The following is a 14,615-nucleotide window of genomic DNA, read 5'->3' as shown; positions in this document are numbered from 1 at the left end:
GCATGTGTGCATGCGTGAGTACCTGTGTGTGTTTTGAGACAGGGTTTCTCTGTGTATCCCTGGTTGTCCTGGAACTCATTCTGTAGGCCAGGCTAGCCTTGAACTCGCAGAGATCCACCTGCCTTTGCCTTCCAAACACTGGGATTAAAGGCGTGCACCACCACTGCCTGGCTCCTGTGTCTTAGTTTGCTTTCTGTTGGCTGGGGTAAGAAGGGTTGACTTATCTAACACTTAAAATAACAGTTCATCACTGAGGGAAGCCAGGGCATGAACTGAAGGAGAGACCATGGAGGAGTGCTGCTTACTGCTTACTGGCCTGTTCCTAGGCTCATGCTCAGCTACCTCTCTTACACATCCCAGAACCCCCTGCCTGGTCATGGAACTATCAACAGGGGGCTGGTCCTTCTACATCAATTAAGAAGGACCATCAAGAAAGTGCCCCGCAGATATGCCTACAGGTCAAGCTGATGGAGGCCACACCTCAGCTGAGGCTCCCCGACAACCAAGATTATCCATCACACCCTGATCTACCTCTAGCCCCTTGTAGTCTCCTCTGGAACTCCCTTCCCCTGGCCCCTCCTCTGGTCCTTCCTCCTCCTGATCCTCAGCACCCATGGATGAGAGTGATGCAGGCAGTGGGCAGCTCCCGGCAGTATGCCCCGGCTCACCTGGGTACCTTAAGCTCCCAGAGTTCTGCTCAGCCTGAGGCCTCTGCTCTCCCTCCCACCATCCCATTCCTTTTCCTCCCACCACCCTCCCGGGTGGGCAGGTCTGGGGACCAGCTGACACTTGGCATGGGGCATTTGGAACAAGCACCCAGTTGCCTGTTCAGCTGCAGGAACTTCTAGCTCATCCCACAGATGCAGCTTCAGTGCAGAGTGCGTGTGCTGTCACACGCTGTGCTGGGACCCAAGGCTGAGTGGGAATGGCCCGTGGGGAGCCACATCTCATGGGGACAGATAGACAGATACACAGACCTAGATCAGCAGGGTGATGGGGACCCATGGGTTTCCTGTCTAGGTTACCTCCTGGTGTATAGTGTGTTCCTCCCCTGCTCAAGACGCCACATGTCAGGGAGGTGCCACCTCTCCCCAGCAACCGAGGCTCTGTAGTCACTTGGTCTCTGGCAATGGTACATTCCAGCCTTTGGTCACAGTGCGGCCTTGAGGTCCCAGTGCCTTGTCCCTCAAGGAGCCAGCAGGTCACAGGGTCAGAGTGAGAATGAAGGAGACTGAAGACATAGCTGGGACCGCCCAGGAAGATTCAGGCTCTGACCCACCTTACAGGCCATCCCTTGACCCCCTTCCCCTCTTCCCACCTAGGGCTGGTGGCCCCGAGAGAGCAGCACAGGCCCAGGAGGGAGCCCTGGGAGATATCAGAGCCTCAAAGGGGGTCTTTATTCTGTATCCCTGAGGCAATTCCAGACAGCAAAGGCCAGGGCCCCATCTGAGAACTGACAGCACTGGCTTGACCTGAGTTCAGGTTGAGAGCAGTCTCAGGACAGAAAGCCCACAGTGAGACACATGGCATAGCGGGAGCTAAAGCCTCAAAAACAGTTCTTTCCATCAGGCTAGGCTCCAGGTGAAAACTGGTGAGGGGGCCCTCAATATCCTGCCAGGAGCACAGTGGCAGGGAACGTGTCAAGTGGGGGGAAGCAGCACTAGCCTATACAACCACAGTCAGCAAAACCAGCCCTTACCACCAGGAAAAGGCATAGTCGGACAAGCATGAACAGAGAGCTTCAGATGCTCACCATAACACGTGCCGCCTCCTCCCTCCCGTAGTTATAGTCATCACTTCAGAGAGAGCTAACATCGGAGTGAGGAAGTTTCAGGAATAAAGTGACCCTCCACAGTAATATAGGTTAAGTCAGTTCCACAAAGATACAGCAACCTGTAGCATGCTAGGATGGACATGTGCACAACAGTGTCAAGACACGAGGCAAAGCTGGCAGAACCACATGGAGAAGCAGATCCACCCACGGTTAGTCAAGGCTTCAGCACCTCTCCAGCAGAAAGAAAGTAAGCGCAGGGCTGAGGTCAGCAACACCATCCACCATAATGGACGGCTCTGGGGACTTCGGCCGGTAGCAGAAATACATTTTTTTCTCTAGCTTTCAAGGAACATCCATCAGTACAGACCACAATCTGGGCCATGAACATCCCCAACTAAAAGGAAGAGAAATCACACGTGGTATATCCTCAGATGATCACAATGGAATTAAATTCCATAGTTGGAAAACCCCCCAAACACTTGCAGATTAAACAACACACTTAGAAGTAACACACAGGTCAAAGAATTTTTAAAACATTTTGAAGTAAATGAAAATGAAATCAGAATTTAATGACAATTGCGGAATGCAGGGCAACTGTGGCTGGGAGAAATCGTCTGCCCTGGGATGTGAGTATCAGAGAAGACATAACCCAAGCTGATGTCGCGGGACACCAAATACAGAAGAATAAATTAAATCTAAGTCGAGAGAAGAAAGAAAGAGACCAAACTGGAATCAATAAAACCTAAAGCTGGCTCTCTGAAAAGATCGAGGCACCCATTCAGTTTCTGGCCAAACCAGTGACAGTATTGATAATAACAGGGACAGGAGTGGGGTCGGACTGGCTGTGAACACCGTGCCCACAAATAGCGTCAAATAGGTGAGGTGGACCGACCTCAAAGACAAAACCTGCCAAAACTCACAGAAGAGACCACAGTCTACAGAGGTTCCATCCGGCTCTCTGTTATCTATCTAGGTGTTTATCTATGTATCTGTCTATCTAGGAAACTGAAGTTACTATCAACCTTCCAAACTGACAGACCTGGCCCAGAGGCCAGAGGCTCTTCTGGTCAGCTCTACACTTATGGGAGGACATGACGCAACTTTCGACTTTCTCTTTTGGAAGACAAAAGCAGAAGGAATGTGCCCTGGCTCATCTGTGAGGTCCACATTTCCCTAATACCCAAACCAGACAGACATTATGGAAGAAGAAACTGAGCATCATCATCTCTCTTGACAACAGATGGCAAAGATCCTCAGTCATGTTAGCAGATACACAACAACAGTGCATGAAAGGAATCACACATCACGACCAAGGGAGACTGCCCAGATGTAAAAGGCTGCTTTGATCTGGGGCATGCATCCACATCAGAAGGTAAAGAAGAAAATCCCATCAATGTGAGTGGTAGAGGGGACATTCCTCAACTCAAAGGTGGCAGAATTCAAAGCCCATCGTTTTAATACAGGCCAACAGCAAAGGGCTAGAATTTGAAATTTAAAATACAGCAACATTGACCCCAATATCTACAGAATGAAACACTTAAGATATAAACCTACAGAATATGTGCAAAATATATTTTAAAAAACCCCACAAAAGAGTGAAAAAAAAATCAAAGATGAGGAGTGGCTGAAGAGATGGCTCAGTGGTTGAGAGCACTGATTGCTCTTACAAAGGACCTGGGTTCAATTCCCAGCACCCACATGGCAGCTCACAGCTGTCTGTAACTCCAGTTCCAGGGGATCTGACACCCTCATGCATACAGCAAAACACCAATGCACATGAAATAAAAATAAATTAAAAACAAATTCCACCACATAAGGCAAAAACAAACAAAAACCCAAGGGATCTTTCACCTTCACCTTAGTTCAAACTGGACTACAAGTCTAAACGCACAAGGCAAAGGTTGAAAAGCCCCAGTTGATCAAGAAGAGGGAAGCTAGATTTCATTATTATTTTAGTCAAGGCTGGCCTCTAATTCACTGTGCAGCCAACCATGACCTGGAATTCCTGATTCTCCTGGTTCCTCCAATGCTGGGATTTCAGGCATGTGTTGCCATACCTGGTGTATAGTGGGTTTGAGTGATGGGGCCCAGTCAGGAAAGGCTGGCAACAGGAGCATCAATGGGAAAGGTTAGTGCAGGGAGTACAAGTCCTCAGAAGCCCTGAGAGGCACGTGTATTGTTGACGGGGGCATGGCCATGTCAAGGACGCCAAAGCCTCAGCCCTGCAGGAGTGGCAGAGCCTTACTTAGGTGAGGACCAAGAGGGTTGGCAAAGCTCTCCTTGGAGTCCAAATGTTGAGTGTTGATGATCACAATGTACAAAAACTAACAAATGCATCTTCCTCCTCCCAGGTATTTACACCCTGAGGCTGACTCCCGGCCCGCTGACGCCCTGCCCACAGAGACTGCGGACTAGCTAGCTAATCCGTCCCCCTGTGCCGTACATAATACACACACGAGGTTCCTGCCGGCTGTAGCAGGTGTATCAGTGTGTGCATATCCACACCAGACCCCAGCTTTCCCCTGTGTGTGTCTGCTCTTTCTTCCTTCCCTTGCCACCCCTGGTCAGGGTTCCAGGATCCAAGCTTCCAGGGGCCTGAAAGAGGTAGATGGAGAGAGGATGAGGCAGGTGCTCAGGGTGGCTGGGGCAGGTGGGGGTAAAGACAAGAGGAACACCTGGAGCAGGTGCAGCAGTGGAGCCCCTGGGAACTCAACACGTCCTCATTTTGAGACTTGCTGGCTTAGATGGACGTACCTGTGAAGTAGACCTGGGAAGCAGAGGCCGGGGGGGGGGGTTCCCAGGAGGGCTTCTGAAAATGGTAAGGTATAGGATGCAGGTGTGTGTTGTCAGGGGGAGGGCAGCTTAGCAGGCCCTTGGCCTTGATCAGGTCTGGGAACCTGCAAGAGGTCCCAAGGCTGGTCCACTGTGCCCCCTGCTGGTGGTACCTAAAATCACAGCCTTGCTAATGAGCTGTGTGGACTTGGGTCTCTAGGGACAGGACTTGTTCCAAGAATGGGTCTTCAGGAACATACCCTCTCACTCACCCTGGCTGCTTCCTTTCTTGGTGGTCCCTGACCCCTCTTCTGGCATCCTTGATAATGTGTCCACTCAGACCCTCCATCCTATCTGCTAACAAGCCCTTACTAGGTCCATGGAGGCAAGAATGGTAGTCTCTTACACGCCTGGCAGACAGTGGCGATTCCATTTCTAGGAGCCAACAGCTAACTTCTTGCTTCAGGCCCCACTGAGGGTTTTCTCACCACCCAAAAGTATTGCTCAACATGGTGCCACCTGGCTTCCGCTAAGCACACCTGTGGTTCCCCATCACCTGTGACAGAGGGATGGCCCAGGCCAACATCGAAGGGATCTGGTTTATGCTGGTTGTGCTGGGGAAGCATAGTGTGCTGGCCATACTCGGTCACTTCTGTGTAAGCCAGGGAAGACATGCATGGGGCCACTCTGAACCCAACGGCACATCTGTGCAGAAACTGTGCCCACAGGGCACCGGTGCAAGTGCCTAACAGCACTGAGCCTTCCCTTGGTGGTCTCTCATGAGTTCACTTCCCTCTGTTACCTGTGGCATGTGGCAGACATGAGAAAAGACAAAAGCCAGGCAGTAGGTCACTCCTAAGGTTGTGTTCCACTTGTGGGAACATGACATTCCCAATACATCTAAGGACTAAGGACACTCAGGTCACAAAGTAGGGTCTGAAATGGGCACAGGTTCTGGGGGTTCCATCCCCCCGTGGGGTGCTCAGAGGCTACTGTACCCTTTCCTGCTCAGCTAGCACAGCACAGCAAGGGAACAAGCAGCTGTTGGCCTGAACCTTCCTCTGTAGAAGCAAACCCGAGCATGCCTGTCCACCAGACACTCAAGGAAAGTGGGTGGAGGATAGAAAGCCCATGGGCGTTGCTTATCAAACAAAGGATTTGTTAGTAGATTGCCTATCTCTAGCCGGGGAAGAGGCAGACAAGTGGGGCAGTGACATCAACAGACTCTCTGCCCAGGGGATGCCCAGAAGGCCAAGAGGGGACAGAAGGGACTAATGTCAGCAAACACTTCAGGAGACACCCCCACACATTCCCACCAGTTGAGATCCTGACAGGCCTAGTGCCAGTGAACGTTACATGGTGCATCTACCAACTGTACTGGGAGAAATATCAGGCACACTCTGGGCACTGCTGGAGATTATCTGCTGAGACCACCAGCTCAGCAGCCTCCAGGCAGGTGTGGTGCAGGAGCACAGGGGACCTACGAGGATCCCTTACAGCAGCTAACTCTACAGCCAGGTAGCCCAGCAGGCCAACAGGAGGCTGAAGCCAAAGTATCTGGGAGGTGATGTCATCAGAGCAACACACACCACAGGCCAGGCAGAAGCCATCACTCTGGATGGCCTTGGGTGGACTGGAGCAGGCAGGAAGCAGGGGCTTTGGGGAGACTGTGCTGGCTGTGTAGTTCCGCCGTGGAAAATCATTGAAGTTGTATACATACAGGAAGCATCAGGAGGTTCACTTCTGAGGACTGGGGAGGGCAGACCTAGGGGGAGGTTCTTCAGGTGATCCAGAAGGGGGCTACCTGGACAGTAGTGCAGAAACCACGATGGGTGCATGCCACAGGTCCTGGTAAGAGGCCTAAAGGCTCAGACTGTCAAGAATCATGGCCACTGGAGCAGTCTGAGAAATAGCAAGGGCCACTTTCTCCAGGGCTGTAGGCCAGAGTGTCTCTCCTGCAGTACTCTCTGTGTGTGGGCAGGTACTTGGAGATGGCAGACAGCCTGCTAAGGAGGCTTCCCTCCTGGCCTAACCCCGCTTCTGCCAAGCTAAAGGAGCAGCTGTCTTACTGTCAGTGCTGCAGGAACCCTCAGGTTGCCTGGCCCCCCAGAAGAGAATGTTCTAGAATAGATGAGGTGTGCTCAGACCTCCATCAGATCACTCCGACACCTTTTCATAAGGGGACAAGTGCAGAAGGCACCACCGGGGCACCTCTGTCTTTTACTTTTCCTTCTTTACCCAGGCCACACAATCTCAGCCTGGAGCAACTTCGCAGGCCCAGCCAGCAGGCCCACACAGGGAGGTTCACTACTACTGATTTCCCCTGCTTCCTGAAAACTCAGAGAACCCAGACTCACTGAAACCTCATGTTATGGGATACCATTCACTAGTTTCAGAAACCTCCCATTATGGGGTCCCATTCACTAGTTTCAGAAGGCCTGAGACACGGCTGAAAGCAGTTTCCAGTGTGGAAAGGAGTTTATTCTGTGGCCACAGGGACTGCCAGCTACAGAATCTCCCTGGCTTTAGTCAGCTTGTGTTTACTTTTCTTTATCCATAAACAAGGTATCTCTGATTATCAGACAGTGGTCTGATAATGAAAAACTAAACTGTTTAAAACTAGAAGAACCCTGGTCCATCCGACCTAGGACTGTACAATGTAAGTGCTTCAACCAGATCCTCTGGAAAAGGTGGGGGACACACAGTGAGGCAAGCCCCCACCGCTGAAGCTCCCGCTGTTACTTGGAGTCCACGGAGGGGCTCTGAGCTTTCTGCTGGTAGAAGGGGCTGGGTTGAGCCCAGTGTGGACGGAGGCAAAGCTTCTTCAGCAGAGCGCGACTATGCTTCTAACAGAGAGGCAACTCCTGTGTCCTTGCTGAATGGAACCCAGACAGGCTGACGGCTCCACAGCACTGGAGGCCAGGTACGGCCCAGGCAGCGCTACTTTCCCGCGAGTTCCAGCACCTTCTTCACCATTGCCCCAATCCCATCGTGGATGTGATGGAGTGCGGTCTCACACATGAAGGCCGGGGTCGTGACCACTTTGTTCTTCTGGTCTACATGAGCTTCGTGCATAGCTGTTAGGGAAAACCCAGCATCGGGCAGGAAGGACCATGAGGGAATAGGCCTGCCTGCCCTCAGTCTTGCACTGGGCAGGACCACAGGGAGTCTGGGGGGGGGGGCAGAGGGCCTACCGGTGCCCTGTCTTGAGCTCCTTTGTTGCTCAATGACACTGCACTAATGTCTCTGCACTGGCTGCACTGCTGTCACCCAATTAAACAAGAGGAACTAGCTTCCCACTCACAGGTACTCAAAGGAAGAAAATGAGACACCCTGGCATGAGGATGTCCCTAATAACAGCCTGCAGTGCTGGCCCCATGGCGGGGGGGAACTCACCCCGCCCAGGCCCCTGCCAGCTGCAGCTGTGGAAACTGAGGGGGCCCACTAGAGCAAGCCAGGAGCCTTGCCCACTTCTCCCACACTGGTCTTGTTTCCTTCTGTGGTCACCAGCGACAGCTCCTGCCATAGCCTGGACTCCTGTGGGGACCAGGCAACCCAGTTGTGTGCTCCAGGCTGAGGATTTAGGGTTGAGCAGTCTCAGTAAGTGCGGGAACATGGCTCCTCCCTGGCCAAGCGTGGAGCCAGCGTTCTACCAGCCTGCCTGTGGCATACCAAGCTAGCTCCACCCCATGACACTGGCTGGTCCTGTCCTCTTGCTCAGGGGTTCCCTTGAAGTAGGACCAGCAAATGTAATTCCTGTAGAGAAGGCTGTCTGCCATGGATACCCTAAACAACCAAATGAATGGTACCTAATGTGCTACCTGACACCACACTGACTGGCTGCCTGAAAGGATATGGTCACACCCTTCACACAGTGCTTGGCACCCAGGGCTTTGATGGCTTCTGCAGTTCCGGCGTAAGGCCACTTGCCACCCTCCTCTTGCTCGTGGCCCACTGTGACCTCGACGCCTTTGATCACTTTGGCTGCGAGGACAGGCGCAATGCAGCATAAGCTGAAAGTTTAAAGGGTGTGAGCTGAAAGAGAGGGACTGCGGACTGTCTGGTCCCCAGACACGGCAGCTTGGCAGTCTCGCCCCAGGCTTGGGGCCTCTGGCAGTCAGGCATCAGGTATTGAGCAGCCCTGGGCAGAGATGGCTAAGGGAAAAGTGGAGGGGCCTGGGAAGCCAAACTCTACACTGCCATCTATCTGGTCGTCCACTGTCTACAGCAGCGGTTTTCAACTGGGGTGGGGTGTGGTGGGGGGGGGAGAAGAGGGGTGGAAATGGGGGTTGGAAGTGGAATGACACTTTCACAGGGGTCGCATATCAGATATGCTTACATATCTGATATTTGCATTATGATTCATAACAGTAGCAAAATTAGTCATGAAGTAGCAATGAAATAGTTCTAGGGTCAGGGGTCACCACAACTGTATTAAAGAGTCACAGCATTAGCAAGGTTGAGAACCACTGGCCTAGAGTGCCTAGCCTAGATGACAGCCCTGTATGACCTCTGACCCATAACCCTTAGAGGTGAGCTGCCCTGGCTGGGCACGGTGGCATGAGTGATAATTCCCAGCACTCAGGAAGCAGATGGTCCTCTGTGAGTTCAAGGCCAGCTTGGTCTTTATAGTGAGTTCCAGGCCAGTTAAAGCTACATAGTAAGTCTCAAAACAAACAAAAAAAGTGAGCTTTGCCCTGACGCACAGGAGGTGGGCAGCTTTGACTAGTGAACACGGGCTGGGCTCACATGGCTGCCTCACCTAGGGGCCAATCCCACCACATCCCCACGCCACCACTCTTCACAGGCTGCTGCTGGTCTTACTGGGTTCCAGCACTGGTGAAGCTTCCACACCAAGCGCTGGCAGACTCTGCCAGGAGCTCCCAGAAACCCCTGCCACCCTCTTGAACATCAGTGTATCTACCTATCACCTACCCGATGGGCTTCTTGGCCCCATGGAACTCCTTTAGGACACGCTCTACTTCCTTGTTCACCTTGCAGTCCTTCCCATCCACGGCGAACGTGCTCCTGCCACGAGAGGGGAGGCTTTGCTCAGTAGTGTCCCAGAAATCTCTGAGTGGCCCGCTGGACACCAGAGGAGCTGCCCACAGGGTGGCCACAAGCCAGGTGGACTGCAAGCTATCACACTGAATGCATAACTGTATCTAGCTTCTCGTTCACCAGCCAGCAGGGTGGAGGCAGGAGATGGATGGCCAGTCCATGTCTGCACTCCGCCTTCAGAATCCAGGGGCAGCAAACCAAAAACCAAACCTCAAAAAGAGGGTCCCAGACAAAGAAACACCCTCAGCCTAAGAGCAGCAGCCATTAGTACACTGACAGTGGATGACACGAACAAGCGCCTGTCTTTTCTTCCTGGGAGTATAAAGGCCCAGGGCAGCTGAACAGTTCAGGAGTTACTACAACACCCTTAGAGAATCCAACCTGGCAGAGCCCAGCAGAGAGAGAGAGAGAGAGAGAGAGAGAGAGAGAGAGAGAGAGAGAGAGAGAGAGAGAGAGAGTGTGTGTGTGTGTGTGTGTGTGTGTGTACCTTTCTTTCTGACAGGATGTAGCTTCCGGGCCCTCCTGTGCTGCAGCCTGGAGAGCTGGCTGAGGGACCAGGCTCAGGTTTTACTTTTGTCAGCCGAACTCCAAATCTTCCCAACCTTTAAACTCTGAACTCTGACATGCACATTTACCTTCGTCCCCCACGCCCACCCCTCTTTAGGATGCTGTTAAAAATAAGCAAAGCTTCAGGAAGTCATCTGAGCCACCAGGGTGACAAGGAACATGACTCACAGCCTGTTGGCCACTCCACCATGTGGAGTCTATGCCACTGTTGAACAGTTCTCAGCTCAGCTGCAAACCTCAAGACAAATTCATCGGGCAAAGCAAGAACGAGCACTTAACACGCTACTGGCGGCAATGGACACACCCACATACTTGGGGCTTCTCTAGAAGACACAAGAGATGGCAACAGGGTCTGGAGCAACAACTGGATTCCCATTGTAAGCCCGATACTACGCACTAACCCTGACGCACGTGCACACACAGATTCTATCATCTGCCACGTTGAAGGCTAATAAGCCAGCCACCCATGACCTCATACATGCTGAGCCCCAGCCACCTTTCACTCCATGTGCACACTAAGGCTTAGCCACCTGCTGCTACACATGCATGCGACATTTCAAATGGTAGCAGCAACCACCAATTAGCATGGTGGTCTCATGGGTTCAACAGCAGCATCAATGAGGACATGCCATTCTTCTGCAAAGGTCAGAAAGATGGCAGCTACCTCACACAGCGGCTAGCAGACTCAGGTACTGAGGCTCAGACTCCTCAAACACCATGGAGGCTCAACACCAAGAACCTCACATGCTCCTGAGCCCACATCCCTACTTAACATGATGGACCAGCTGTGCTGGCAGACATGGCTTCTAGACAACCTTCCACTAGGCCGGAGTTGACAGGCAGAAGTAATGAACACAGATCAGCTTTCCAAGAAACAGTGGTCTTGGTGGAAGGGGGAAGAAAAATCCAGTGATACCCGTGCCCTGCCATGCCGTTGTGAGGATGGGGCACACAGGTCCTCGGTTAGGGCTGGCATGGCCAGAATTGCTGGTTTCAGGACGGAGTGGGTGGTGCTACCAAAGAGGCTGGAGATGTGCAGAATCTAGGGAAAGGGACATTTTGATGGCCCCACAAAGCAACCAGGGGGGTTCAGATTAAGAAAGGTGGATTGGTGACACTTCAGAGCATGAAGCCCTGTGTCCTTCCCCTCTGGGTGCAGGACACCCAGTGAAATGCCTAGGGACACTGCAGAACCTGCTCAAGGCTCTCCCTGACAACCAGCTGGGTGGCCACCCTCAGGGTCATGCTGAGGATGGAACCACAAAGACTTCCATGGACGCTCAAGAAAGAACCAACCAGAGCTGTGAAAAGGACCCTGACTCGGAGACTGTCACCTTCAATTTATTTGCTATTTCCCACAGCAACAGCTCAGATGGCAAAGCACAAAAGGCGTTCTTCATCTCTCCTGTTCCCACATAGTGGAAGAGGGTGTCCTACTCACTGCTCTACTGCTGTGAAGCAATGCTATGAGCAAAGCTACTTAGATAAGAAGGTATCTGCATGTTTTCAGAGGGTTAGTCCATGACAATCATGGCATGAAGCATGGCAGCAGGCAGGCAGGCATAGCATCGGAGCAGTAGTTAAGAGCTTAAACTGATCTGCAAATTGGAGAGAGAAAGGGGGGAGGAGGAGAGGTAGGGAGGGAGAGAGGGGGGAGGAGGAAGAGAGAGAGAGAGAGAAAGAGAGAGAGAGAGAGAGAGAGAGAGAGGGGTGGCTTTTGAAACCTCAAGGCCCACCCCTAGTGATATACCTCCTCCAACATCACACCTCCCAATCCTTCCAAAACTGCTCCAACAAATGAAGACCAAGCATTCAAACATATGAGCCTATGGCCATTGTTATTCAAACCACCACAGAAGGAGGACAGCTATATGTGAGAATTGACACTTGCAAGGACAAGCAAGCAGAGTTTGCTGAGACCTGACTGGAAGTGTGGAGGTCAGTAAGACTGCCCAACCCAACCAGAACTCGAACGCTCTGAGGAAGAAGCACAGAACACACCGCTGGCCTTGCAAAAGTATCCCCAGCCCACCCCCTGTAAAAAAGCAGGCACAAGTGTGGTCTAGACCCTTATACTTGGACACGCACAGGTTCTTGGCAGCTCCAAAGCCTCCAGGGAAAATGGCAGCATCATGATTCGCAACATTGAGCTGGGCCAGGTTGGTGATCTTGCCTCGGGCAATCCTTGCTGATTCTGCCAAAACATTCCTGGAAAGAGCACACATTTAACAAACGACGGGTGTGTAAGCAGGGCCAGGAAACAGGCACCACTAGGGACACATCTGGAACATGGCTCACAGTCTGAAACAAGCAGGCTCACACAAGGAGACTAAATGCTTCCCAATTAGCACATCCAGGCAATGTCTGGAGACAGTGGCAAGATTCTAGTGACCTACAAAAACAATAAGCCTTGCAGGCTGGCCTCAGGATCGACACCAGGTTACCTGGAATTAGAGATCAGTAGGAACTGGAGACCCACCAAGTACACACAGCAGGCAGAATCCAGTGGTCCTCACCAGGGAAACTACTTTAAGGATGCCTGAAGCCACCTGAACATAAGACACAGCAGGAAGCTACTGCTACCTCATCTAGGCTTGCATAACAGAGGAAGAGGGGCAGATTCAGGAGCCGGAGTCCTAGACAGAGAAGGAAATGGCAGGGAGCCCAACAGACAGCCTTGGCAGTTAAAGTTCCCCTCCCTTCCCTTTCAATCTCAGCCCTTAGGACACCCTGCAGGCCTCAGAGGTTAAGAGCATTAGCTGTTCTCCCAGAGGACCTGAGTTCAATTCCCAGCAACCACACGGTGGCTCACAACCATCTTTAATGAGATCTGGTGCCCTCTTCTGGAGTGCAGGCATACATGCAGACAGAACACTGCATACATAATAAATAAAACTTTAAAAGTAAAAAGAAATGTAGTTGTGCATGCAGTTGGTCTCAATACTGGAAGAGGCAGGTGAATCTCTATGAGTTCAAGGTCAGACTGGTCTACATAGTGAGTGCCAGGCTTGTTACAGCCAAACAGATTTGTCTCAAAAAAAACAAAACCTAAAACCAAATAAAAAAGAAATGTGGCTGCAAATTGGCTAAAGGGAACGCAGTGGCACACAGGGACTAGCAAGAATGGACTATGACCACCTTACACCTACAGAGTACAAGTGGCCATTGTCATTGCTGTAACTCTCAGTGGGACAGTAGAATCATTGTGCCCACAGCAGTGTGTATCAGGAATAGATGGCTGGCAGTTGCTTTGAGGGACATACGCTCGACCGTATAACCACGAAGGCTACACAGTAGATGCTGCACACGGGACTAGGGGTCCTGCATGGTCCTTCCCCTATCCGTACCTGCTTTCGCTCTCGGAAGGCTGTCCCTTGGTGTGGTCAATCACATGCATCTGAGGGACATCAGGAGCAAAGATCTGGACCTCAGCCCCGCCTCGGCTCAGGTGCACCAAGACCCTATGTGGAGAGAACCCACAAAGATGTCACTTCCAAACTGGTCCTCTAGGCTCGGGCCAAGATGACTTTACAAATGAGCTTTCACTCAGTGCAGGGGAAATTCCTAATTTATAGGACACCTTGTTGCTTTTATGGAGCCACGGCTGGCTTCAAACCAGTACCTACCACTTACAGATCTCTGCGAGGTGAGGGGTAGGTGTGTCAAGTGGTCTCTACAATTCCTTTTACTAAGTGGTGAGCAGCGGTGGCTGTTGACACAGCAGGCGTTGCATTTTGGGCACGTTCCGGGGCTGCCTTCACCCAGGGCTGAGGTGGCATCTTTTATGCCTTGCCTGTGCTAATTGTGGGGTTGAGCTTAATCACGAAGCGAACCCACTGCATTTGGTTACGCTTCTGCCTTTTTAAACCAAGCGAGAGTTTACATTGCAAACTTTGAGGACTTACGCAGAGGCCTCGTGGATCTCGGTTCCGTCATAGACACCGCAGCCTGACAGCACCTGCAGGAGGAGAGGCGCTGACGGGGACGAAGGGCCCAACATGAAATTACCAAGGGGAGAGGAAGGCTGAGCCCCTGCAGGGGCCGACCTTGGGAAGTCGGCTATCCGACCCCAGTCTGCGGGGAGCGAGCAAGGGGAGGGAGTTGGCCTGCGAGTCTGTCTGGCCGTGCACTCACCAACGCCACCCTGGCCCCAGGCCGCGGTGCGGAGCCGTGAAGGGCTGCGCGCTGGGAGGGAGCATGGTGACGCCCCGAGAGCGGTGCGAGCGCAGAAACCAGTCTCGGCGCCACCAGAGCCCTGACGGCCGCCATGGCGAAGGACACACGGCAGAGTCGAGAGAGTGGCGTTGCCGTGCGCGCAGTAGGGCGGAGTCGCTCCTAGCCAATGGCGGAGCGCGCTGCAGCCCTTTCCCGAGGGCTGGTGGGCGGGACCGCGCCTGCGCAGTGATCGATGGAGTGGGTGCATGGTGGTACTTTGCTCTGC

At 52.4% G+C, this 14,615-nt stretch overlaps 1 protein-coding gene across 1 annotated transcript; it reads right to left on the bottom strand.

Annotated features, from left to right (window-relative positions):
* Window positions 1–7,005: 7,005 nt before the first annotated feature.
* Gatd3a (glutamine amidotransferase like class 1 domain containing 3A) lies at window positions 7,006–14,489 on the bottom strand. Its single transcript, XM_027394348.2, has 7 exons — window positions 14,309–14,489; window positions 14,080–14,132; window positions 13,522–13,635; window positions 12,263–12,382; window positions 9,482–9,574; window positions 8,403–8,559; window positions 7,006–7,615 (listed from the first exon to the last, which is right to left on the bottom strand). The coding sequence occupies exons 1-7, from the start codon at window positions 14,441–14,443 to the stop codon at window positions 7,487–7,489; spliced, it is 801 nt and encodes a 266-aa protein (XP_027250149.1). The 5' UTR covers window positions 14,444–14,489; the 3' UTR covers window positions 7,006–7,486.
* Window positions 14,490–14,615: the final 126 nt, after the last annotated feature.

The sequence above is a fragment of the Cricetulus griseus genome (assembly GCF_003668045.3).
Source record: "Cricetulus griseus strain 17A/GY chromosome 1 unlocalized genomic scaffold, alternate assembly CriGri-PICRH-1.0 chr1_0, whole genome shotgun sequence".
NCBI classification, from domain to species: Eukaryota; Metazoa; Chordata; class Mammalia; order Rodentia; family Cricetidae; genus Cricetulus; species Cricetulus griseus.
This window is presented reverse-complemented; position numbering and strand designations above follow the sequence as displayed.